Source organism: Vulpes vulpes, chromosome 13 (genome assembly GCF_048418805.1).
Source record: "Vulpes vulpes isolate BD-2025 chromosome 13, VulVul3, whole genome shotgun sequence".
NCBI classification, from domain to species: domain Eukaryota; kingdom Metazoa; phylum Chordata; class Mammalia; order Carnivora; family Canidae; genus Vulpes; species Vulpes vulpes.
The window spans coordinates 116,661,568-116,688,478 of NC_132792.1; the positions used below are offsets into that span (position 1 = coordinate 116,661,568).

At 38.2% G+C, this 26,911-nt stretch overlaps 1 protein-coding gene across 8 annotated transcripts in view; it reads right to left on the reverse strand.

Moving 5' to 3' along the window:
* SMAD2 (SMAD family member 2) overlaps nucleotides 1-26,911 on the reverse strand; it is a 78,184-nt gene that overhangs the window by 37,288 nt on the left and 13,985 nt on the right. For 7 of the 8 annotated variants that reach the window (XM_072732328.1, XM_072732333.1, XM_072732335.1 and 4 more), the window contains one exon: nucleotides 17,064-17,350. In XM_072732328.1, the coding sequence (XP_072588429.1) occupies nucleotides 17,064-17,299 (236 nt within the window). In that variant the 5' untranslated portion in view covers nucleotides 17,300-17,350. Of the gene's footprint in view, nucleotides 1-17,063; nucleotides 17,351-22,080; nucleotides 22,153-26,911 lie in introns of those variants that run through there. The other variant, XM_072732332.1, reaches the window with a different exon arrangement.

Sequence of the window (26,911 nt, forward strand, 5' to 3'; positions counted from 1 at the left end):
ATGTATTTTAAATAGGTAGCTTTCTAGATCTATTGACATTGGAGATGTATAAAAGATTATAGTCACAATCAGTGCTATTTAACATTTTTCCTGCATTTCTTTCTTTTAATATTTTTTGGGAACTGTCCATACTTGAAATTATAACTTGTCACTCCTTATTAACAATTACATATACATGCAAGGGTATTTTATACATTTTACATTTTCAAGCAGTTATTAAGTTTGTTAATTAACATACTGTCTGCATTAAGGACATGTATATTTATGCTTATATTTGTTATCAACAGACAAAAGGGATGAAAATTAAGTTCAAGACTTTGAAGGCTCATACCATAGAATCCTAAAAACTATTAAGTGAGTTTTACTGTTCTTGCCATATTTGCATGATTTACTGCAGCAGTCCAACTACCCATGTCAAAAGTAATACACCTTACATTGTTTTACAAATTTATTTTTTTCATTACCTTCTTGCCTAAAGAGTCTACTTCTACAAATTAAAAGGAATAAGAATCCAGCTTGTCACAGTTAGAAAGATTATAAAGCATGTTTAACACAGAGTAAAATTAAAGGGGTTAAACAAATGAGCAGAATGGTATCAACAAAGGAAACTTCACTCCAGCTCTTGATTACAGATGTACTCATGAAATACAGACTTCCATGGAACAATCTGTAACTACCCATCTGTAATTATTTCTCCTTACAACAAAACACCCCTTTCATTTCATATATGACTAACAAGGACTAACGTTCGTATTTTAAATAGCCCAGGAATCAAGAACTGATCACTGTAATAAAAAAAAAAAAAGATCATATCTCTATAATTACACATTCTGTATATCTGTCTGTGTACTTCATCACCACTTTACAGCTAAGGGGTGGGAAACGAAACAAAACGAAATGAAAAAGGGAAAAGGAAAGGAAAGGAGAAAAGAAGAGAAGATGAGAGAGAAGAGAGAGAAGAGAAGAGAAGAGAGGAGAAGAGAGGAGAAGAGAAGAGAAGAGAAGAGAAGAGAAGAGAAGAGAAGAGAAGAGAAGAGAAAGAAGAGAAGAGAAGAGAAGAGAAGAGAAGAGAAGAGAAGAGAAGAGAAGAGAAGAGAAGAGAAGAGAAGAGAAAAGAAAATACTTATCTCCAGAGAGTTGTTTTCTGTGTGTTTAGTTTTTTGTTTTGCCTTCCTTCTTTAGGAACAACCTTGTCCTTAACAAGCAAAGGGCCTAAGTGAACAATTGAAGAATTAAATTTTCATTGGCTATAGAAAACTTTAAAAATTGCCAACACTCAGGGGCACCTTAATTAAACAATCTGACTCTTGATTTAAGCTCAGGTCATGTTCTCAGGGTGGAAAGACCAAGCTCCACATCTGGGTCTGTGCTCATTTCGGAGTCGGCTTAAACATATTTTCTCTCCCTGGGCCCTTTCCCACCACACGTGTGGATAATGCACGCTCTCTGTCATATAAATAAATCTTTAAAAAAGAAAATTTGCCAATACTTATTTTAAGCATTTGCTATGTTCCTGGCATATTCAAACTGCTTTACACATACTACTGATTTATATTCGTATCAACTCTATAAAGTGAATTAACATTACCATTATTTTCATATAAAGAAATAAACGTTGAGCAATTAAATTAACTTAAAAGGTCACAGAGCTACTGAAGTAAGAGCCAGGACTTATATCCATTTCTGACTGGCTTAAGGGCCTAAATTTTTCAAGATACACACTTCTGCAGAATGATGGTGTAAATGAATGGTTTCAAACTTTTATAGAGGTATGCACTGACTAGATTTTCTTATGTTCTGTATTCTTAATACTCTGGCTTTGGGGCCTTGATAGGGAGGTTGTCCCTCCCACGGCTAATTCCTAGAGCTAGAAAGAGACTCCCTGGAGAGTGTATCTTTCTCACATAAAAACCAGCCACTCCACAGCCCACACCCCTAACTAATAAATTCTCACACATCATGCCAATGTTCTTCCTGCTGTAAGTCACCCTAGAGCTAGGTAATGGACAACCAGGAAGGACTCCCAGTCCAGAGCTTGCTGAAATTATTCAAACTACCCAGTCCTAATCCCACTCAGCAGATCTACCTGGCATTGCCCATTCCTTCTCTGCAAAACTTAAACAAAGGTTCTCAGCTGTGCTTGGTCCTTACTCCTCATATCAACCCATCATATTTTTTGATACATTAAAATTTAAGTTGCAGATTCTTCAAATCTAGACAAACATGCATATATTAGCCAGAATTCACTACTCACTTTTGATTTGTTTGGGGTTTTTTTAGGTAAAATTTACATAACATGAAACAAATCTCAATGGTGCCACCTTGTTTTATCCATCACACTAATGTGTTAATCCTCAATCCCGTCAAGAATATCCACCCAGAAAGCCCCTTGTGCTTTTTTATGAGTCAGTCCCTGTCATACCTTCTTCCACCCTCAGAGGCAATCATGGATCTGTTTTTCTCACCATATGTTTAACCATACAGTATATTCTGCTTTGGATCTGGCTTCTTTGACTCAGCATAATGATTTTAAGAGTCACTCATGTGACAGTAGTCCATTCTTTTTAGTGCTGAATTTTCCATTACATCAACAGACCACAATTTGTTTAGTCATTTTTTACCCAGGGACACCTGACCTGTTGCCAGATCTGGGACATCATGAACAAAACTGCCAAGAGCATTCAGGTAAGTGCATGCCTTTTTGTGGACACATGCTCTGTCTTGGGTAAATAACTAGAAGTGACATTCTTAGAAGTTATTGGGTAAATACAGGTTTAGGTTTAGAAGAAACTGCCAGACCTTTTCTCCCAAGTGGGAAGTACCATTTTATACTCCCTCCTTCAATACAGGAGAGTTTTTGGTTGTTCCACAGCCGCCCCAATGTTTGGTGTGGTCAGTTTACTTGATTATAGTCATTCTGGTGGTTGTGTAGTGGTTATTTCACAGTGGTTTCAATTTGCATTTTCCTGATGACTAACAATACTGAACACTTTCCATTTGTTTACTGGCCCTTGGTATAGCTTCTCTTGTGAAGTATCTGTCTTTTCCACATTTTTAAAATTAGCTTTTTACTAATGAGTTCCAGAAATTCTTTATAAATTCTAGATACAGTACTCTGCTCAGAAATGTTTTGCAAATATTTTCTTCTACTTTGTGATTTGCTTATTCATTTAACAATGTTTTCTGAGAAGATCCTTTTATTATTAATGAAGTCTAACTTATCTAATTCCTCTTATTGCTCTCTATATCCTTAAAAAAGAAAAGAAAAAAAAACTTTGGCTGATCCTTAACTCACAAATATATTCTCCTATACAGGCTTTTTAGATGAGAACTATGATCTATCTGGAATTGATTTCTTTGAATGGCATAAGGTGGTGTTAAATTTCATTCTTCCAACATTGTATGTTGAAAAGACTTTCCTGTCCCTACTGAATTATTCAGGCATCTCTGTCAAAAATCAAATAACTCTATCTTTTTGGGGTTATCTATTCTATCCCATTTATCTGTTTGTTTTTATGCCAGAACCACACTGTACTGATTACTATGGCTTCATGGAAAGTCTTAAAGTCAAATAATTTAAGTCCTCTAACTTTGCTTTTCTTTCTCAAGTTTACTCTGGATACTCTAGGCCCTGTGCACTTCCATGTAAATTTTAGGGTAAGTCTGTATTTCCATTTAAAAAAAAAAACTTTTTTTTTTAGGAGACTGATTTGGATCAGACTAAATTAGAAGAAACTGACTAATATTGAGTGTTCCAACTCATAAATATATCTGTCAATTTATTGCATGGTAGTTCCAACATGTAGGTCATCTCAGGGTTGGTCTCCATTGATCTCCCACTGAGAGAGGATCACATTTTCTTTGTTTTTCGTTTGTTGAGTAATTTGGGACTGTATACTAGACACTGTAACTGGTATGTGATAGAGATGCTAGATTCTGTTATATTTCTCCAATAAGTGTTAACTGTTTTTGTCTTGGCAGGCAATTAATTTGTCTCAAACTGCAAATTCTTTGAACGATTCAAAAACATTTTTACTTTTACCTAGGCTGCACTAAGTCTACCCCACAAATGTATGGGTTTAGGGGTCAGCCTAGCAATTTTGGTGAAGTTCTTAAACAGAATCTGGGGCTCTTATTCTGTTCTGTAGCTCTTTCCCTGCTAGGATTCTCCCCTTGCTCTTCAGGCATTTAACCTTGCATTTTTGGAATAAATCTCACCTATGATGGATCCTTTTTATATATTGCTACTGCAGTATATTTTATTAACAATTTCTTTCATCTATGTTCATGACAAATACTAATCTATCAATTTTCTTCTTTGGGCACCATCTTTGCCAGGTTTTGGCATTGGGGTTACGTTGGCCTCATAACTTTTTCTCTGAGTTTCTGTTAAAATTGATGTTATTTCTTGCTTAAATATTTGAAATTACCAGGAAAGCCAGGAGTTTTCTTTGTGGTAAAGATTTTAATTATGAATTCAGTTTCTTTTATTGATCTAAAGCTACCAAATTTTCCATTTCTTCTTGTATGACCTAGGGTAACATTTTTTTTTTAATTTTTTTATTTATTTATTTATGATAGTCACACAGAGAGAGAGAGAGGCAGAGACACAGGCAGAGGGAGAAGCAGGCTCCATGCACCGGGAGCCCAACGTGGGACTCGATCCCGGGTCCCCAGGATCGGGCCCTGGGCCAAAGTCAGGCGCCAAACCGCTGCGCCACCCAGGGATCCCGGGTAACATATTTTTAAAGAAAAGTTGACCATTTCAAACTTAATAGCATAAAGTTATTTAAAATAAATGCATATTATACTTTTAATGTCTGGATCTAAGCAGGAAGATCCCTCTTTCATTTCTAACAGAAGCCATTTATGCTTAAGGTCTCTATCATGTTCTCATCATCAGTCTAAGAGGGGTTTACCAACTTTTTATCTTTCTAAATAACCAGTTTTTGGCATTGATAATTATCTCTACAGTCTCTCTTCTAGTCATTGATTTCTTATATTTATTATTTTTCCCTTCTACTTACTTTCCATTTTCTTTGACCTTTTTTCCTACTTTCTTACATGAAGTCTTAGTTAAGTTTTCTAATATAGTTATTTAAAGCTATAAATTTCCCTTTAAGCACTGTTTCAGCTGCATCCCACATATCTAATATGCTGTAATTTCATTACCATTTAGTTTGAATTATATTCTAATTTCTCTCATGGTTTTCTTCTAAATAACCCATTGAAGAATTGTGTTGTGTAATCTCCACTTTTTAATAGATGTTTTATTGGTATTGATTTCTAATTTCATTCTGTTGTTGGGAGAGAATGTACTGTTGATTTCAATCTTTTTAAATTTATTGAGACTTGTGCCTTACAAATAGTCTTCCTTGGTGTAGTTACCATGTGCACTCGAAAAGACTGTGTATTATACTAATATTAGATTTAACAGTCTGTAAATAACAAGTCAGTAGTTAATAGTATAATCTAGATCTTCTATGTCTTTACTGATTTTTTTTGGCCTAACTGAACTCTCCAACTATAACTATGGATTTGTTATTTTGACCCATTAATTCTACGAAGTTTTACATGGATTTTGAAGCTTTTTTATTAGGCAGGTACACATTTCACATTTAATCGCTTCTCGATGTCAGTACTTCAGATGTCATTTTACAATGTACGTATCAGCACTAACCCCTTACACATATTAAATCACTTAACCCTCCAACAACCCATGAATCAGGCACTGTTATCTCCACTGGACAAATGAGGTAGTAGCACAGAGATAAGTAACATATTCATCATACAGCAAGTGACCAGGAGAGGTTGCCTTCTTAATTACCTATGCTATTCTCTTACATAGTTATTAAAAACAATAAAAACAAAGCAAGCCAAAACTAAAACAATAAGTTGGGTATAGTATCCCAGCTAAGTAATATCTTCATAGAATGTCCTTAATTATAAAAACTAGAGATTTCACTATAAGAATTATTTTTCCAGGGAAAAAACTTCTTTAGACAAGTTAAGTTGGCAGCCACTTCCAAATCAAAATAGGAGACAACAGAATCCCTATGGTCAGAGTCCCATAAGGATAAAATTGATACTTATTCTTCTTTGGTTTGTTAGAGCTCCTCTTAGAAGGATCAAGTAAGGATTGAAAAAATATTTCAACTTTACCTCTAAATGTTATATTGAAAGCACTACTTTGGGACCCTGCTAGATGTTTCAACTATCTTTGAAAAACATCTCCCACACAAATAAAATAGTACCTACCACTGAAGTCCCTACAATTGACTAAATATCAATTCTAGGGGCACCTGAGGCACTCAGTCAGTTAAGGGTCGGATTCTTGATTTTGGCTCAGGTTATGATCTCAGCGTTGTGACATGAGTCCCAGCGTCGACACGGAGTCCTGCCTCTGGGTCTGTAATCGGCAGGGAGTCTGCATGAGATTCTCTCTCTCCTGCATCCCCACCATCCCAGTTCACACCTTTTTTTTTAAATATTTTATTTATTTATTCATGAGAGACACAGAGATAGAGAGGCAGAGGAGAAGCAGACTCCACACAGGGAGCCCAATGTAGGACTCGATCCCGGGACTCAGGATCATGCCCTGGGCCAAGGCAGGTGCTCAACCACTGAGCCACCCAGGCATCCCTCTGCTCACACTCGTAATCTCTCTGAAATAAATAAATCTTTTAAAAAAAAAATGTTTTTAAATAAATATAAATTCTAAAAATAGTTGTTCAAAACATTTCAAGTCCATCCAAAAACAAACGTTTTACTTTAAAAAAAAAAAAAAGCTAACAAGAAGATGAGCTCAGGAATATTTATTTTAATAATGTAGCTAATGGATTTTCTAATTTAATATTTAACTTGCTTTTAACAATTTAAACATTTATCCTAAATGACAAAAAAAATCCTAATGGGAAATATAAGTACATATCATTCTAATCTTTTAAATTAAATGCCTAGGGGCACCTGGGTGGCTCGGTTGGTTAAGCATCTGCCTTTGGCTCAGGTCATGATCCCAGGATCCTGGATAGAGCCCCATATAGGGCTTATTGCTCAGTGGAGAGCCTGCTTCTCCCTCTCCCTCTGCCTGCCACTCCGTCTGCTTGCATTCTTTCTCTCTGTCAAATAAAGTCTTTTCAAAAAAATTTAAGAAAATAAATTAAATGCTTAAAACAAGGATTGAAATACAGAATAGAACTCTATAAAATCTCAACTTTCTAAGTCATAGATTTTTGTGGTGCTTGTATCTGGCTGTATAGAAAGGTTTTTAATCTGACAATGTTAATTAGCATCCCAGAAAATAAAAATGAACTCACATTTGTACAAAACTTTAAAGTTGACAATGCGCTTTTATTTACATGTAGAAGTTATAACGTGCAGGTAACATACATAGATGAACGTATTAGTTATAACTGTTAATGCAAACTATACAAGCCATCACATAAAAACTGAGGGAAAAGTTCTCTAGAGTTCTTATTTTTCATTATAAAATTTTGTTCAGTATCGAACTCTGAACTTTCACATTGTCCTTAACATAAATATGGCCTCCCTTTACCCACTCTCCCACAATGGCTTAGGAAACTTGGAAGTAAACCAAGTAAGGAGAAATGATATCCTCTTACAAACATATAAAATCATACAAATAAGCAAAGTTCATAAAAGAAAAAAGCATAAGAGGAGAAGGCTAAAAATCTTACATATTTCAGTTCTAATGTAAGCATTATTCATGATCACAGCTCCTAAGAGCCTGAAGACCACCATTCCGCAGTGTTTCCCACAATTAGTCAAAAGCAGAGCTACAGATGGATTCTGAAACACTAATTGTTCAAGGGGCGGGGGGGGGGGGGGGGGGGGGGAGAAGACGGTAAAAGAAGACAACTCCAATAAAATAGTCTCTTGGGAAATAAAGCCTCATTGAATCATCTGACAGGTATCATGGTCAATACTGTGTTTAGAAGAGAAGTTTCATGTGTTGTGAAAATGGTACGCACCATCCCTCCATCCTCATATATTCTACCCCTTGCCAGCACCACTAACCTCAGGCTCTCAAACTATCAGAACAAGAACAAACATGGGGCGGCCTGGTGGATTTGATGAGCCCCACCCTCGCTCACGGCCTTCCACCCTCCAACAAGTGCTCTTCCAACTGCTCTCCTCCCTCCTGCGTCACATTTCCAAAGGCTCCCGGGGCTGCTCTAGTCCTACCCAGACCTGCGGATGAACAGATAGATCTCGCTGCAGGAATTAACAGGTTAGCTGGCTCTCAGTGGAAACTGTCATCTCTCAATTTGGCTAGCTCCCCCATCCCCAAGACTATGCAGCTGTTACTTTGAAGGGCCCCTGAGGTTCTGGAGCAACTGGAAAGGGAGGTTTTAGAGGCAAGGGAAGCAGCCTTATGGGGCCGAGCAGGTAGAGATCTGACATGACAGTAATGTGGTGGTGAGGTCCAGTGAGGCTCAGAAGGCCAGTGCTGCCTTTCTTTCCTGCCTGCAGTTAGCTCCTGCTGCAGGGACTTCCCTGCCTAGTCTGCCTGGGTCACTGTGACACTCCAGGTTGGGCCTCTCGATCATTTCAAGACAACTTCACCTACCTTAGTGAAGTCTGGACCATGAGAAAACTCGTGCATCTTAGATCCACCAAACTCTAAACCGTTCTCACCATGCCTGCTCTCCACTCTACCAATGTAGGGGCAGCTCCACCTGGGGTCTCACTTGTTAGCCATTTTCAGGTGGAGGGCAGGTACCAGCCTATTTATTTCCCAAACTTCAGCAAGTCAAATGGATAAGTTCCCCAAAAGCCCCTCAACATGGATGAAGGAAAGTGGAAATGCCACAGGATATACTATTCTCTGCAAAGTTGTTCTCATACAGGATCCCTCTTACAAGCTCCTGCATTTTTTTATATAGCCTAGAAGTGAGTGACGGGTTAACCACAGCCATACCGTCTCGTGAAATCCTGTCTGCAAGTCCTGCATCTGAATGGTCAGATTCAGTTTTGAATGTGAGTTACCTGCAATCTACTGATCTCAGATTTGGGGGGTCTCTGAATAAATACCAGAAGAGCTCTCACTTGAGCAATCTGTTACAATTCTACTTCCAGGTAAGATATAAGCAGGTCATAGCAGGGTAATGTGACTGCTGCAACAACTAGAGGAAAAAAGATAACAAAAAAAAAAGTGCGGAGACAGGAGAGCTGCTGAGGTAACAAGGCCAGGACAGGTTAAAGTTGTAAGGAAAACATTCTAGGTGAACTGAAGACTGCCTGTCATTCCTTTCCCAGGGCTCATATGCAGATTCTAGGAATATCGTGAGGGTCAGGCTTGGTCTGGGAAGAGAATCTCTACTGAAGAAAATAACAGAACTCTAGACAATCACAGGATTCTCCTCCCGCAAAGATTTTTGCCAGACTAAAGCTGCCATCCATAGGAGGCTCAAGAGCCAAGCTCAAACCATGGAAATAACGATAAAAATGAAACTCCCATGGTGTTTGGGGAGTAGGTGACAGAGGCTGCCTGCTAGGGTTTCAATCACAATCCCAGGAGAGCCCTATTCAAGGAAAAGGTATGAGCCAGTGGTAGACTGAATTGCAATAAGTGGCACCCAAGCCCCAACCCTGCTCAATCACCACTTAGATTAAGGCAATCAGCCCCTCTATCCACCTGACAAATGAAAGGTCAAATACATTTTGGGAAAAGATTAGCAGCAACTGTAATTTCCTTATACAAAAGGAAATACATCAAAATACAAAAGGCATAGCATCAAAATGTGATAATCAAAAGAATGAACAGACCATGACGGAAGCAGGCTGACAGATGATCCAGCTTTAGAGTCAGCAGAGGACTTTAAAATATTATAAATATATTAAAGAAAATTCAAGAAAATAGAAATGTTTGATGAATTTCAAATGAAAGTTGAAACCTACAATATCAAAAGAACATAGTAGAACAAAAAAAACTACATTATCTTAAATTAAGAACTCACTGAATGTGTTTAACAACAGACTAAACATAGCATAAAACAGGATCAGTGAACGCAAAGTTAGGCAGAAAATATCCAAAATGAAAAAGGGCGGGGAAAAAAAATGAAAAGAAACATGTGATATCCAGTCATTTTAGCCCAAGTATCAGACAGGTTTTGAAACAAGATTGCAGGTTATCCTAAACTGATGTTTTACTATTATTTTCCATCTCCACGGTCTCTGGTGTGTTCTATTTCAGGTTCTTTAGATAGTGGTACGTTTACTCGTGTATCCTAGTGGGGACCCCATAGGCCTGGAAACACAAGACAGGAAAGAGGAGTAAACAGTATGGTTAAATGTTGTCCCCAATAATTCTAATCTTCCCAGAATGTTGTTAGCAACACAGAAACGGTCTGGGCAAGCTGGAACAGCTCCAGATATAACTGGAAACAGACCAAGGATGCTGGCAAAACAAAAGATGGTTGTAATTTCTTAAATGCCTATTATTTTAGCTAGGTTGATGAATGTGTTCTTTAAAGCCAAGACATTATGCTAATGGGACAAAAAAAAGTGGAGAGGATGTTTAGTGCATCAGGTGCACTTATACACCTATTTTCACTATTAGGTGTTAAATGTTACATTTACAGACGTTAATTAATCTGGGTACCAATTCGGTAATTTTATGAAGAGACAGAAGTCCAAGAGCAGGATGTTTTCCCTGATAAGATAAATGATAAAAATGTCCTCTGTAAGAATATGTCCCCTACACAAAAGACCTCTGAACACCAGTATCCTACAGCAAGACCACCCTCAAAACACCTAACTTTAAGTGTAGATACCAGATATAGGTTAAGGGTCTGGCAAAGCATCTTGCAAACTTGTTTCACGTGGCCCTACACCTCATCAGAAGCGCTCTCAAAACTTCTGCACAGAACACAGAGAAAATGACAAATGGGAGGCTGGGGCTGAGAGAAGGTATCCGTAACCCACAATTTCAAAGTTCCCATTTGCATCTATAGTAAGTTTCACTGTTCTGATTTTATGAATAAATGTTATATATTTAAATAAACTAAATTATACATAATGCAATGTCACCTGGCAGAAATTTTTTCTAAGCAGAGACAATACAATTTAATGTCTAAATTTAAGTCCTCTTGGAGAAACCGGAAGGAAAATGAATGCATGGAATATCTGTGAATATCTCAAATATATCACATTCATGAGTAGAGTCCTTCACAAGTCACAAACTAAACTTACATTATTGCAAAAGACCCAACAGTAGTAGAGGACAGACTTAGGGTAGTACCTACCACCCCTTTTCACAGTTATAGAAATAGTGAAAAGTATAGTCATGTGCCTCAGGTTCCACATACATCCAGTACTGAAGCGGATTCAAAGCAGGTTACCAAACTTCAAACACAGAATTCTCTCACATGTATTGTCTCTCTCACATACACACACATACACACAGAGATACCAACAAGTTGTATGTATGTATCTATGAATGAGGGAGAAAGGATTCTTACTTTCTTTTGAAAAATTAAAAGGAACTAGTTTAAGAAGAATAGAAGGATACCATTGCTTGGGTTTAAAAAGATTTCTCTTTAATTTTTCCTGGATTATACAGAGAAGTAAAAGGGTAGGAATATGAAGTTAGAAATAAAAGTTGAAAATCCATATTTACTTTAAGTATTCTGATGTTTAAAACTTCAGAAGATGGAAAACAAAACCATAAATCAGTAACAGCATTCAAAAAGAAACATATTATCCTGGAAGGATACATAAGAAGCTTGTAGTACAATGATTTCTAAAGAGGGAAAGTGGGCGAGGAGATGGGGGAACACTAGAGTGGGCAAGACATTCCCACTGTATCATATGGAGGTGAATTCTAGATCATGCATATATACTATTTTTTGTTTTTAAGGAACATACTTTTCAAAGGAAAATACAGCTATAAATGTATATATTTCTAAAAGAATGTTAACAAAATTAAAATATAATTGTCCCCTTTAACAGAAAAATTTATTTCAAAGGGCAAAAAAAAAAGTACAGACAAGAACAGTTTAAGTACTAGGGGGGAAAAAAAAAGTTTAAGTATTGCCCAAAAGTTCTATTTAAACATTTAATTGTGCTGGCTATATAAGTAAAACACACTTTTATATATATACATATTAGGAAAAAATTTTAAGACATTCCCCTTTTCAGATTACCTGTAAAGAACAACTATTAACAATTCGGTGTATTCTGTCTAAAGATTTATGGTTAAGTGTTAATATCTTTAGAAGTATGCTTTATCAAGTTAAGAAAATCCCTATCTCTAATTTGTTAACATGAAAAAATATGGAATTTTATAAATATCTCTTTCTAGAGGGCACGTGGGTGGCTTAGCTGGTTAAGCATCCAACACTTGGTTTCAGCTCAGGTCAAGATCTCAGGGTCCTGAGATTCGAGCCCAGCATTGGGCTCTGTGTTCACTGCAGTCTGCTGGAGATTCTCTCAGGCTGCCTCTGTTCCTCCCCCACATCGCCCATGTATGAGCTTTCCATCTCTCTCAAATAAACAAATACAATCTTAAAAAAAAAAAAAAAAATGCTTGGGACGCCTGCGTGGCTCAGCAGTTGAGCATCTGCCTTCAGCTCAGGGTGCGATCCTGGGGTCCTGGGATCAAGTCCCGCATCAGGCTCCCTACAGGGAGCCTGCTTCTCCCTGTGTCTCTGCCTCTCTCTCGGTCTCTCATGAATAAATAAATAAACCTTTAAAAAAACAATTCTTTCTAGATCTATCAAGATGATCAGAGTTGTTCTTAAATAGGACTATGGGGTATCTCATATTAATATTTTTCCTGTAATTAAATCATACTTGCATTCCTGCAATAAACCTTTCCTAATCATGATTTTGTCACTTTAATAACTCAAGTTACTGATATTTACTTGTAATTTTTGCAACTGGTGTTATAAGTAACACTAGTATAAACTTTTACTATTCATGTTCAGTTCTGGTGTAAGAGGAGTTGGTTACTTTCCTCTATTACTAGAGTTAAGAAAACTAAGAGTCAGGACTGGGATTTTTCTATTTCTTTGCTATTACAAACAAAACTGAAATAAAGACCAGCAATCTTTGACCATATTCCTAACAGTTTCCTTAGGATGAAACATCAAAAATGTGATTTTAAGGTGAAAGCTTTACCAGAAGAAAGGCCTTATAATTTATGTTTATGAAAATGAACTCTTCATTTCTACACATTTATATATAATGGGCACTATAAAATTGCCATATTAGACCTCACAGCCCCTTACTTTTAACTGTAGAGTCTCCAACCCTACAGCAGTTTAGATTTTGCTTTACGGTAGCTAATATGTATTGAAAGCCTTTTATCTTCTTCTGATCAATTCATTATCCAAATATCAAATTGCATTCTCATTTTACGACTGAGCTATCTTCCATTCCTTAGTATCAAAAATGGTTGAGATATAAAAGCCTCATGAAACTTTATTAATACTATTCAGTTCATTGCAGCTTGACAGGTTAAATTCTACCAATGAATCACTTTATGTCACCACATTCAACAACGGAGAAAAAGTAGTGACATGTGTACCTACAGCTTCTCTCTCTTCAGAGACAAAGCTATGAAGGCTGAGTAATTATATGAAGGGTGGAAGGGATATGGAGCCGGGACTCCTTCTGCCCCCAATTCAGTCCCACTCTAAGAATAAAAGAAAGAGGGTCGAGGAGGCAGAAACTGTTAATAATACAACAGATGTTTTAACAGAAAATATCTGCCATTTTTAAAAATTAAGTAATTTACGTGTCATGTTCTTCATTGGATGAACTTATTTGTATTTTTAGGTTTGTAAAACCTAAGACTTTTTATTAACAAATTCCTTGCAATTTTAAGTACATAAACTTATACAATAAATCCATTTTGTATCATACATTAAATAATTTTGCCTAAACTACCATTTGAATTTATCCATAATGGACCTTTCCCGCCCCCATTCCTAAACCATTATAGCAGACATAATTAGTTGATTGAATGTTTAAGAACATTTAATAGTTAAGAAATAACTAATAATAGACACATTAACTCTTCTACTACTAAAAACAAAGCAAACTCTAGAAAATATGTGAGGCCAAACTATAGTGAAAAAAGAAGCTTAAACTCTTGACAGACAACAACCAATATTAACAAATCTACATTTCTTAGCCAAAAAACCTCACCAAACTAGACAAGCCAAGTTTCTAAGCTTCAAAGAACTTCTAACAGTTAAAAAAATATAATGGTCTATCACTACCACACTTTCACAGCAGGAAGAGGTTTAAAAAAAAAATTTAATAATCAAAAAGCCCTAGTATATGGAAAAAAAAAATTTTAATAGGCCATAAAAAGGAGGATAGGAAAAAAATGTTGGCCAAAGTGACCTGCACACATTTTAATCATCAGGTTGCTACCTACTGTAGTACTCTCTCTAAAGGAAGGGATGGGACGCCTGGCGCCTGGCTGGCTCAGTGGTGAAGCGTCTGCCTTCGGCTCAGGGCATGACCCCAGGGTCCTGGGATCAGTCCCACATCGGGCTCCCCGCAGGGAGCCTGCTTCTCCCTCTGCCTGTGTTCTGCCTCTCTCTGTGTCTCTCATGAATAAAAAAATAAAAATAAAATCTTAAAAAAAAAAAAAAGGACTCGCACAGCCCCCCTTTCAGCTCTGCTCTGCAATGTAATAAGCCTTAGAGGAAGCTCTGTGAGCCCCGCGGCTCCCTATCCCCTGGCACCCGAAGCTCCGGGGAGGAGGAAGAGCACCTACTAACCGGTCTTCTTGCCTCCACTCTGGACAGTCTCCTAATCATTCTCACTGCAGCCAGGCGCTGTGCTGAGACTGTTCAGGGACTCCACCCTCACCCACGCTCAGGTTCAAGCTCATGTTGTGGCTCCTTACTATCTGCAGAGCCTCAGCCCAGCCTCAGCCAGCCTCCGTTTTACAGCCTCCCTGGACACTAGTCGACTCAGAACCCTTCACTAGCACTCCCAACACTGCAGGGCTGCTCAGAAGGATCCGGCCTCTCCTGACTTAAATCCCTCCTCTATACTCATTAAGATTCAGCTCTGGTACCAATCCTTTTCTGGAAGGAAACTTTTCACAAGTTGCAGGGTAGGCAAGATTCTCCTCTGCACATAACTCCCTGAGCTCCCTTAACACCTCTGGTACTTCAGAAATCTTATTTTGTAAAGTTTATCTCCCTTGCTAGAAAGCAACTCCAGAACAAAGACTGTATTTTAACTCCAGCGAGGAAGAGTGTATCATACGTGCAGTGGGTGTTTAATAAACGTTTACCGAACTGAAATACCAGGCACTATACAACAAAAACTTAGCAAATGTAGCTTGACTTATTCTTATCCAATTCGTTACCAAGCCCTTTCAGTTCCACTCACTCCACCCAAGTGTGTCCACTTCGTGTATTAGCACAGCCCCCGTGCCAGGCCAGCCTCCTGCATCTCTCATTTAGACTACCCTATGAGCTTCCCAATCTCCCTCCTTCGAGACACATGATCCAGTCTCAGTCTCTCTCTCTCTCTCTCTCTCTCTCTCTCTCTCTCTCACACACACACACACACACACACACACACATATATCCCACTACTTAAATAAAAATATCTGTTTAAAAATTCTTGTTTTCTATTATATTTAGACTAAAACTCAAACCCCCACTGTGCCTTACACAATGCTGTATTATCTGATTCCTTCCAAGTTTTATATTCATTTTGTATTCCTTCATCTCTACTGAGTGCCTTTTAAAATCCTCCAAAAGAAGAAGCTATTTCTCACCTGTCTTTACACTGGCTCCTTCCTCTCCTAGAAGACTCTTCCTTCAGCTAGCTGCTATTTCTCAAAGCTCAGTTTAAGTGCCACAATCCAATCCAAAGCAGCTTATCTCTCAGACATGGTCTTCTTTGCACTCATTACTATATCAAATTATATCAATTTGTTCACTTGCTTACTGTGTAAATCAGTGCATCAGAAAAGGAGGAACTTTGTTTTGATCAGATTGTATCCTCAAGAGCCTAGAAAGAGTTCCCTGGATTCAGCAGGCCCTCATAAACATTTGGAAAACAAAAGCATAAGCCAAAGAAGTCAATCTTGTTTAAGATGTAAGTGAATCAAGTAAAAGAAACAGATTATTAATCTACCAAATAAGGCAGGAAACATTCTACTGAGTGTTTGCAAGTAGATAGGCTGGTGTTCCTGGGATCTATTATCAACAAGCATCTAGACTGTATTCCCCAAAGCTCACTGGAAACTCATCAATCAAGTAGCGTGATTTCATGTGCTATATGCTAGCACACGAATCTGACACAGTCAGAGGTCATTTCAGAAAATGCTATATGCTGCCACTCCCCACAAACCCCAGAAGGTCTACAAATAGTAGTGAAACACTTAAAAACCACTTGCTACTTTGTTAAAGAAACAGCATTTCTGACAGTGGTACTTATCTGCAAATAATTAAATTTACACTAATACAACTTTAACTCTTAAGTTAACAGGCCCTTCCAAGACAAAAGGTAGGTAGGTCTTTAAGTCAGGTTCGGACTCCCTGGACATCTACAAAGCTGCCCCCGAGACTGTTCTTTCTAAGGACTCATGTTGCAACTCAAGACAAAAATTACATAAATAAAATTCATTTGTGTTAGCTGCCTCTGTTAACTCTTTATTGGCCAGACTTTTGACCAAGGCGGGAGAGAACTGTCAGCCACCACTGCACTTATCAGAGGAAAAGCTTTGACTCTTTATTCAAATGTTGTTCAGTCACAGAAATTAGGATCAGCTACAGTGAAGCATTTCGGCAATGAAGGTAAATGAACGCGGTGAAGATAATACAACTAAGTATTTTATTTTGCTTGATTAAACCTCATTGTTTGAGAGAAAATGACTTGTAAAACAAGCCTGAACTAGGCAAGCGAAATTGAAACGCCAGGTTAAAGAGAGCTATTCTGTTTTAATAATGACTATGTATAGGTAACGTGACAATAACAAAATTTCAGTCACTTTCCTTTGGCTTCCTTTAAGCAATTTTCAACAGTAGGAACATCAGGAGTTCTGCTCTAGTGACACTTACCTTGGTATGGTGACACATTTAGTATTACAATTTTGAGTGGTGATGGCTTTCTCAAGCTCATCTAATCGTCCTGTTTTCTTTAGCTTCTTCACCAAACTTTTAACCGCTTTCTCACACCACTTTTCTTCTTGTCCATTCTGCTCTCCGCCGCCTGCTCCTCCGGACCCACCGGCTGATTTCTTCCATCCCAGCAGCCTCTTCACAACAGGCGGAGTGAACGGCAGGATAGATGACATGCTCTTGCCAGGGGCCACGACCCGCAATGAGAGGCCGCGCTGCTACCTGACCTGGAAAAGACAGGAGGGACGTGAGGCTCACTCGCAGACCCAGGCATACCTTCAACGTCGTATCTGAAGCACATGTGAAGATGAGACAGAAATTCACATCATCCCAGCAGACTTCCAGAGGTCATCTCCTCCCCCAACCATGCCTTTACTACTTTAAAGGAATTGTGGAAACAAATTCTAAAAAACAGAAAACTGTGGCATGAGTGGAAAAAGGTAATAATTTTGCAAGTAAAATCTTTACTGGCACTGGGCAAACTTATCACCACCAACACAATTTCATTTCTAACTTTTACTAGTGTCAACAATTAAAACATTTTCACCAAATAATGAAAACCAATTTGCCAATAATTAAAACTTTCACTAGAAAGTTCTTCTCACTTTTTAGCTTCAGTCTAGTCTCCAAACACCTAGCAAAAATATTTTTAAAATGCATTAAGTCCATTCTCCCTGAAGTTTTAAATTTTCAAAAATAAGAATCATAAAGTAAAATCTAAACTCGTAAAAAGGGAAGAGGCATCACATGTGAAATAAACAGCAAGAATTTTAAAAAACAAAGGCAAATAGAGTCTGTGAAGAAAAGGTTTGGTTCACTTTTCCAATCCCTCGAGAAGACTTTATTAGGCCTCTTTTCAAGAATATTTTTTCATTTTTCTCTAAGTAACATAACAAACAATATGCGTCATAACTAAAGTCATAACTATTTCCTCTTCGCACACTGAGGTACAATTCCTCAAAATCTTTTAACTGTGATTCTTGCTATTTATCCTCTAAGTAAGAGGGTCATGATGGTATCCCTTAAAATATTAAGTTGAGATATTATCTACTGATTTCAGAAAATGAGGATTTACACTCAACCACTCACTTTCCTCCAACCTTCATAATTATCTCCCAGAAGTAGTTCTGTGTCTGAGGAGGTCAGTAGTAAACTACTATATAATGTTCCCCTTTTTGTACAACTCTTTCTTTTCCCCCAGTTAATGATCTCAGTTTGTCATGTGCTTAGTTTTCTGTGCATCTACCATAAATTCTCCACACACTCTTCACAAGCCCCATAATTAAATTTTAACATGGATGACTTTAATCTCAAAATAAGAGACAAATCAGTTACCACTTGAGGACGGAACTGGAGAGTGGAGACTTGAGAAGAATGAAGATTTAGAAATGTAGCTCTAAGATCTACAGAAAATAGCTAGAATGAAGCAGCAAACATGATCATGTATTTCCAGGCTACACGGGAGGAGCCCCACTTCTAATCAGGGATGTAGAAATGATGACAGATCCTCATTTTCACTATAATAATCAAAACAAGCCAGAGAAAGCTACAAAACCATGGTTTTTCTGAACGCATCAGAGTTCAGGAGGATGCCAAGTAACCTAAGTGGAACTAAATTCCAGAAAGTGCCAAGCCATGAAGGAAGAGAGGCCCAAGAATGGTTTCTTTCCTGGTGGAGTGGCTAAGGAAGAAGAATCCCACCTTCGAGGAGGGTAAGGAGAAACCAATATACTCTTTAATAAATTTTAACAGCAACATGTACACTAACAAGACAAAAATTCCAAGGGTTTCACAGAACAAACCTGTACCATCCAGCCACTCATTCCCACAGGGCTCCACTGCATGCTTGCCAAATGTAGGGAGACCAGCCTGGAAAGCTGAGAAATGCCTTAAGAAGCCTACGGTCTCCCTCAAATTCAAGTAATCTGTCCTCTGACAAGGAGGAGAAAGAATGGACAGGACAAGTGTGAGAAATCAACCCAAGAGATCTCAGACATTCAACTGCCAAAGGCTGAGGTGGAACAGGAGAGCCGAGAGAGAAACTTCCACCCAGATACTCTGACACTGAACTACCAAGGCTGGATTAAGGAAGGGCTGCTGCAAGAAACCCCTGGAAGGTGTTACTGCAGAGCGAGACCTCACTCTGCACAGAAGCCAGGGGCAGGTCCAGAGCCAAAAGAACTCCAGAATGACCCAGGGAATGACAACTGGGCTGCCAAGCAGAGAAATCACGTCAGGTCAAGAAAGCTGAAGGCTCAGATGTACAGCACAAAGAGGTAATGGGAATTAAACTCAGACAACAAATCTTCTGAAAGCAGAGTCTCAATTTTGCTCTCAAAACACTTGAACTAAATCAATCTAAAGTTGCAACAAAAACCATGAACTAGCCCGACAACACAGCTTATTGATTTAACCCCACCATCTACTAAGCTAACACAGGAAATGATGGGCAGTTTTCTTGGAAGTAAATACTATTTGCTTCAATCTGTACAGTTCTTATACAAATATTCAGCATTCAATCAAAAATCACAAGATACAGGGAATAGCAAGACATGGGCAAAAGATGAAATTACGAATATAATCAGATTAGAGAGGGCTCAGATGTCAAAATTATTATACTGACTAAAATGGCTGGGACAGAAACATTTAAAGGACCTGACGGAAGACAGAGACAACAAGCATGAAGAAATGGAGAATTTCATTATAGACACTGAAGCTAGAAAAAACGATCACAGGGAAATGTTAGAAATGAAAAATACGACATCAGAAATTAAAGATTTCTTTTGATAGATTTAATAACAGACAGTAATGAACAGTGAACTTGAAAACAGGTCAAATTAAAACACAAATTGAAACACAAAGAGGAAAAAAAAAGCATGGGGGAAAAAACTCACCCTGAATATCCAAGAGCAAATGTCTACTGGGTTTAACTGGAGTCCCAGAAGAGGAGGAAAGAGACCACAGCAGAAAAAAAATATATGAAGAGATACTGGGCAAAAACTTATCAGAAATGATGACAGATATCAACCCACAAATACAAAGGGAACAGAGTCTTAGTCAATGGGCTCAATGTTGAAGACAGAAGTAAAGATAAAGGCTGAGTATCGGCTGGGATGATAGTTAAGAATTTGTGGAAGATCCAAACAGGAGGAACCTACACTCATTCATAAGCTCTTCTCCAAGGCCCCAACGGAGATCTCTTGAAAAAGACTGGCATGGGGTAAGAGATGGGAGACAGCTCTTCCCCCTTAAGGGCATGTTCTATGAAACAAGAGCCTTCAACTAGGAGGGGAGGATCAGCAGAGCCTCCCACACCCAGGGCCCAAGGAAAAGAGTAGGGCAAAAGCTATGGTACTGTTGGGCAGAGCAGAACCTACTTGCCCACCTACCCACACACAAATAAGCCTTTCACCACATAAGTGTAACCACAGTATACTCTGCTGGAGGAAGGCAGGAGACACTGCCACCACCAGTCTCAGGCAAGGATGCACTGATGCTGAGGAATGAGTAGAAGAAAAAGCTATCTGATCCTGGAACAGGAGCAAGAAAGTGGCTTGGACCCAAGATCCTGCACTAACACAAAGCAAAGATCTGCTCCTCCTAGGTGGAAAAATCTGTAACAAGTATCAGCAAGTCACAATCAGTAACATATATATAAAAGGTAATATATCATGGCCAAGTGGGGCTTAGCCCTGGGAGCAAAACCAATATGACATTTTAAAAAAATCAAGCACCTCATTTACAGTATAAAGGAGAAAATCCTTATGATTTCTCTTAACCAAAGCAGAAAAAAAGAAAGCATTTGACAATGTTAATTTAATGCCCATCTATGATTTAAAAGTCTCAGCAAACTGGAAATAGAAAAGAGGAAGTTCTTTACTCTGAAAAAGGACATCTATGAAAAACCTAGAGCTAGCAAACATATGTAATGATGAAACATTAAATCCCCTTCCCTTATAACTGGAAATACGACAAGGATGTCCACTGTTGCCACTTCTATTTAATAATGCACTGGATGTTCTAACCAGCACAGGAAGGCAAGAAAGAGAAAAAACAAAGGCATAAAGACTGGAAAGAAAGAGGCACATTCTCTGGTGATATGATGGTCTCCATGGAAAACTGCATGGAATCTGCATGGTGGTAAGGTTGTTGTAATAAAGCTATATTTACTGAGAAAAAGAAACAGAAGTATAATTCTCGAAAAAGAACTTTGGATTCTCAAAAAAAAGAACTTTGGATTCTCAAAAGACCATTCTCAAAATGGTCTCAACCGAAGATACTTAGGCCCTGGTATAGTTTGCTAGGAGAAAAAAAAGGGGGGGAGGTCACAACCTAATAAATAATCTTACCCATTCCGTCAAAAGGGAAGAACAGATATGAGGTTACAGTCCCCTGCCTCAATTCAGGACTGTTCCAAGGGTCTCCCAGAAGAGGCAATATAGTACGCCAAATTTCATCAATATATTTTGGCCACAGATACACTTCTGAAGAGACATCTCCTGGAGCTCTATCTCACAATGTTGCCCTGGCATTCTTGATAGCCCAGCTGTGCTTTAGACACTAAAAATCTGAAAGGAGCCAATAAGCAGGATTATGTGCCTTTCTTTAGCAATACAGCAGAACTGGTGAGAAAGTGAGGTTCGCTCAGAGCTGGAGATGTGCAGGGTAAGTAAAGAACAAGGGGGAACTTGGGAGTAGCACCATCAAGCTGTCTACAGTGCAGAATAATGCAAATAAATAAGCACTCTAGTACATAAACTACAACTTGGAAAATAAAGCAAACACACAAAATTCCATCCCACACATGTAAGAATCCAGCAAAGTCGATGTTTGGGACTACCAGGCAGCAAAAGGTGTAGCTGGCTACCTTGGGCTTCTGCTCAATCCCACTCTGCCACAAAGCATGCTGAAGGGGAGCCAACTGTAGAAACCTCAGTACCACATGACACCGTCTTACCCGAGCACAGAGAACATGCACATTAATTCAATCTTTAGAAGGGAGAGTTGTCACAAAAGGGACACCAAAGCAGAAGCCTGAAAAGAGAGAGGGAGGGGAAGACCATCAGGCAGAAAGCTCAGCATGTCTTCTAGAAGGTAACATTTCAGGGGTTACAAAAAAAAAAAAAAAAAAAAAACCCTAGGTATTGCTACCATATGGGGTAAAAGGAAGCAATGTGGTAGGGCCAAAGCTCAGATTACAGAGCTAAAGACAGAAGTCAGAGCAAATGACCATAGTATTCCTTCAGTTATTTTTGAGACCATTCACCTGTTATTGACCAACTGGATATAGACATTTTAGAGAAGAGGAGGATTCAAACACAACTGTCACTAAGGAACAGGACTGAACAGCATGTAGTGGTATACCAATCACTATCTGGAAAAGAGAAAGAGAAGCAAATCCGAAGGCTGTTACAGTGTCAGCATTATACAGGCCTTTATGTAAGTCACCGCGTTCATCACATGAGCAGAAGACCACAGAGGCTTGGGTGAGGGTAGTCAGCACACAAGTAACAATGTGCCCAAGCAAGGCAGAGACAACCAGTCCTGCTGAAAAGCAGAGGCAGACCGTCTCCAGGCTTGGTTTCTGAGGACGCTCCAGGTCCAGTTTCAGCACCACACCCATTTCAGCCTTAGAACAAAAACCCTCTGTGGGTCCCATCAGGATCCCTGTTCCTTGTGAAAAAACTGATAGAACAAGCAAAATATAACAAGTATTTCTCCAAAAGTGCCTACCCCTTTGGTTCAATTAATCCATGTATGAAAACTTAACCTAAGAAAATGAGTAAAAATTAAACTTCCATATAATCAGCAACACTGAAAGGGATTTTCAGTCGTAGGAACAATCTGAGTTATCAGGTTCTCTGTGATACCTGTTAGGAGAAATGTTTCTTAGGAGTTCAGAGGTATTCTTGGGGATCTGAAAGTTTTCTATGAAACCTTTAATTTTTTTTCTTCGTGGAAATAAACACATAAAAACTTTAAGCCTACTTTGGGTCATCTGAGTGACCTCATGGCCTCGTACCACATGATCTCAGTGTCCCATGTCTTAGAACAGCACTTATGACCACTCTGGAACGATGTAATCACTGAAAGTTACCAGTCTCAACTTGTCATGTCTCTGTAGCTACGGCTGGCTGACACCTAGCTAATTATCTTCTGGAGAATTTCTAAATTATTCAGTAAAATATTTTTCAGTAATGCTGATAATACATTTCAACCAGTTGAGCGTTTTAAATAGCTAAGATATATTTAACCAACAGTCTTGAAATGTTAATAGACTGAATTTAGATTTTTACAAGGAATCCATGTCAATATACTCCAAAGTAAAGACAAAACAGAATAAGAAAACTAGATTGATGATCAAGTTATTGAAATATGAACGAGTCATTTACAGAATATACAGATTTCCTTCCACAGTGTGGCAGCAAGGGCTGTACTGAAGTTAGAATTTTTTTTTCAACATCTCCAAGAACTGAAAAACAAGTTCAAATACTAATTCTGTTCATAATTTCAGCAATAAGTGAGACATACAAGGTAGGATTCATTAGAATAGGAAGACTTTATCTGTACAGCTCAATAAGAAAGCTTATCAAGTGACAGATCAGTAAAATTGGGATTCAAAAATTACTCACTGGAAAGTTTCAGTTAAGTAAGAGGTCGGATTATCCTGAACTCACAAAGAAAGCCTGCAAGTTATTAATCACTGTATAACATAGTTCTACAAATTGGATTCTCTACGTATTTTCTTAACCTACAATTCATGTTGTCTTCAGCCCTGCTGTTCTTTGCTTCTTGTTCTTATTCTGACACAGACCCTATCACTGAATATTGAGAAATCTCCCAAAGCTTTAGAATAGTTTCTCATTTTCTTATACCTTTAGAGTACACAGATTTACACTTTAGATAATCTTTTCTGATGCACTTCGCTTCTTTCTAAAGAAATCCCTGTCTGTCCCCAAACACAGGAGAAAACACTGCTTGAGTGCTTACTCTGTGACAGAGCAGGTTAGCCTCGGAGTCCAGGTAAACATCAACTCAATCCTCACAAGCATCCACTGGGGGTAGGTTCCCTTATGTACACATGAGTAATCTGAGGCTTGAAGGATGATCCAGATGTTATAGATACTCCTCCCTAGGTATTCTTGTGGATGTTTTAGTTCTGCTTTTCACATTTAGGTTTCTAAAATATGAGGATTTGTTTTTGGTTAAGGGGTGGAATAGTGACCTAAACACCTCCTAGAAGGATGGCCTACTTGTCCACACCAAGTACTAAATATAGTTTATCTCCTCACTAGTAATTTATACAGCTCCTGTCACATATCTAATCCCTATAAACCAATGTCAGATTGTGGGCTTTGTATTCTGTTCATTGTACTTATTCAGACCTATACCAGTATCACAGGATGTTACTTACTCCTGCTTTCTAGTAAGCTGATTAACTGCAGGGTGAGTCTCCCTCTCCTTATTTCTCAAATTGATGTTAGATCTTAAGTTTAGTTTATTAAGTTCCACCAAAACTCCATAGGATTTTGATTACAAGTGCAATGAATTTATATTAATTTCTGGAGAACCAACATATTTATAGTACTGAGCATCCCTATTTATGAAAGTGAGATGTTTTTACTTATTTTGAATATCCATCTCTAAGTTGTATCATTTTCTCTGGAAAGGTCTCACACATCTCACTGAACTTATTCTTCCAAGTATCTTGGGGGGTTTACTTACTCATCTTACATAGTTAAATATTTCAGTCATACCAAAGAAATATGGAAGCAACCTTGGGCCTCCCACTCAGCTCTGTCAATTCTTAGCATTCTATGGTATTTGATCAGATATAAGAAATAAGACATGATAAGTGGATCTAGCTCACGTCCCCTACATATACCCTTTCCACTCCCATTCACTTCCTCCTTGCTTCTCAGAGATAATCACTGATTCTCTCGTCATTTAATGGGTGTGCTACATATTGTATTCATAAATCTTAGCACATTTTATAAATTTCTGTGAAACTTTAATACTGCTCATGTTGCTTTTTTTTTTTTTTTTTTATAACTATCCACGCTGATACAATATAGAATCTCGAACTCTAGTTCATGCATTTCTGTTGTCCATACAGCATTCCACTGTGTGACTATTACGGTTCACTGCCCATTCTCCTTTTGATTCCTATTTAGATTGTTTCCAGGGGTGCCTGGGTGGTTCAGTCAGTTAAGCTCAGGTCTGCTTTTGGCTCAGGTCATGGTATCATGATCCTAGGGTCCTAGGATTGACCCTGCATTGGGCTCCCTGCTCAGCAGGGAATCTAGCAACTCCCTCCCCTTCTGCCACCTCCCTTCCCCCTGACTCATGCTCTCTCTCTCTCAATAAAATCTTTCAAAAAAAGATTGTTTACAATTCTCTACTCTTACAAGCTGCCATAAGTAGTCTGAAGTGTATCTTCTTATATGTATGTGAGAGTTGTTCAAGGGCAGAAACTTTCAAACTTCTTGATCAAAAGAGTATCTGCAGTAAGAGAAATACATTGTACACTGCAACCTAATTCTCAATTAAAACAGACATGTACTGTAGGTTATCCTCTGCTATTTCTCTAAATTCAGGGTTGTGAACCATTGGTGAACATAAAACCAACTTAGTCGATTCTGAAAAACATCTTTCAAAGAGCAAGAGAAAAAAATAGACAAAAATTAAGAACAGAAAATAAGCCAGAATACAGCAGAAAACAAAAGTGCATTTATTTTAAAAATTTTAATTCAGTGTTTGTCACATGTAAACTGTATTTTTCCACCGGGGTCATAAAAAACATATGAAAGCCACTGCCTGAGGAAATCTGCCCAGGAAGAGAAATGCTGCATATTAGAACAGGCACAGGTACTTTACCAAATACTGTCAACCTGGCTGTAGCAATGGTCATTCATTCCCACTAGGGCAGTAGGAGTTCCTACTTTGTCCAGCATCGCCAATATTTGACACTATTTGGTCCCTCAAGCTTTTGCCAAAAGGATGGATGTGACACAAAGAGGGTTGCTGATGTTTTGCACTTCCCTGACTACTAAGTTTGAGGATATTTTCATGTTCACTGACTTTTCAGGATTCTATTCCTTTGAATCATCTGTTCATATTCACCATCTTTTCCTTAATTCACAGTGTTCATTTACATATCCTGGATAAATCTTGTTAATTACACATATCTTCACCATCAAGTGACTTTTGGTGGCTTTTTATACTTAAGATTTCACTTTAATAGGCTCATACTTAACCAATATTTTAAATATTATGTGTACATTGAGATCTTCTTAAAAATCCATGTTGTCAGGCAGCCCCGATGGCCCAGCGGTTTGGCACCGCCTTCAGTCCAGGGTGTGATCCTGGAGACCCAGGATCGAGTCCCATGTCAGGCTCCCTGCATGGAGCCTGCTTCTCCCTCTGCCTGTGTCTCTGCCTCTCTCTGTGTCTCTCATGAATAAATAAATAAATAAAATCTTTTAAAAAAAAAATCCATGTTGTCATCTTTTAAAAGTCATAAAGTCTAAAGTTTTACTTTTCATCCTTGTAACTTATTTTTGCATATGATGTGTGAGACAGGGATCTTTCCCTCCCTAACAAAGATAACCAAATATACCAGTACCATATATTACAACTTCCCTAATAATTACAACGCTGTATGTTTCCCCAGGCTCTTTTTTTCTTCCATTAATCTGAATCTGAGGCAAACACTAGCACATCTTACTAAACAAGAGTATATCTTGATATCTGATAAAGTGAATTCTCTTTCACTTCCTGGGATTCTA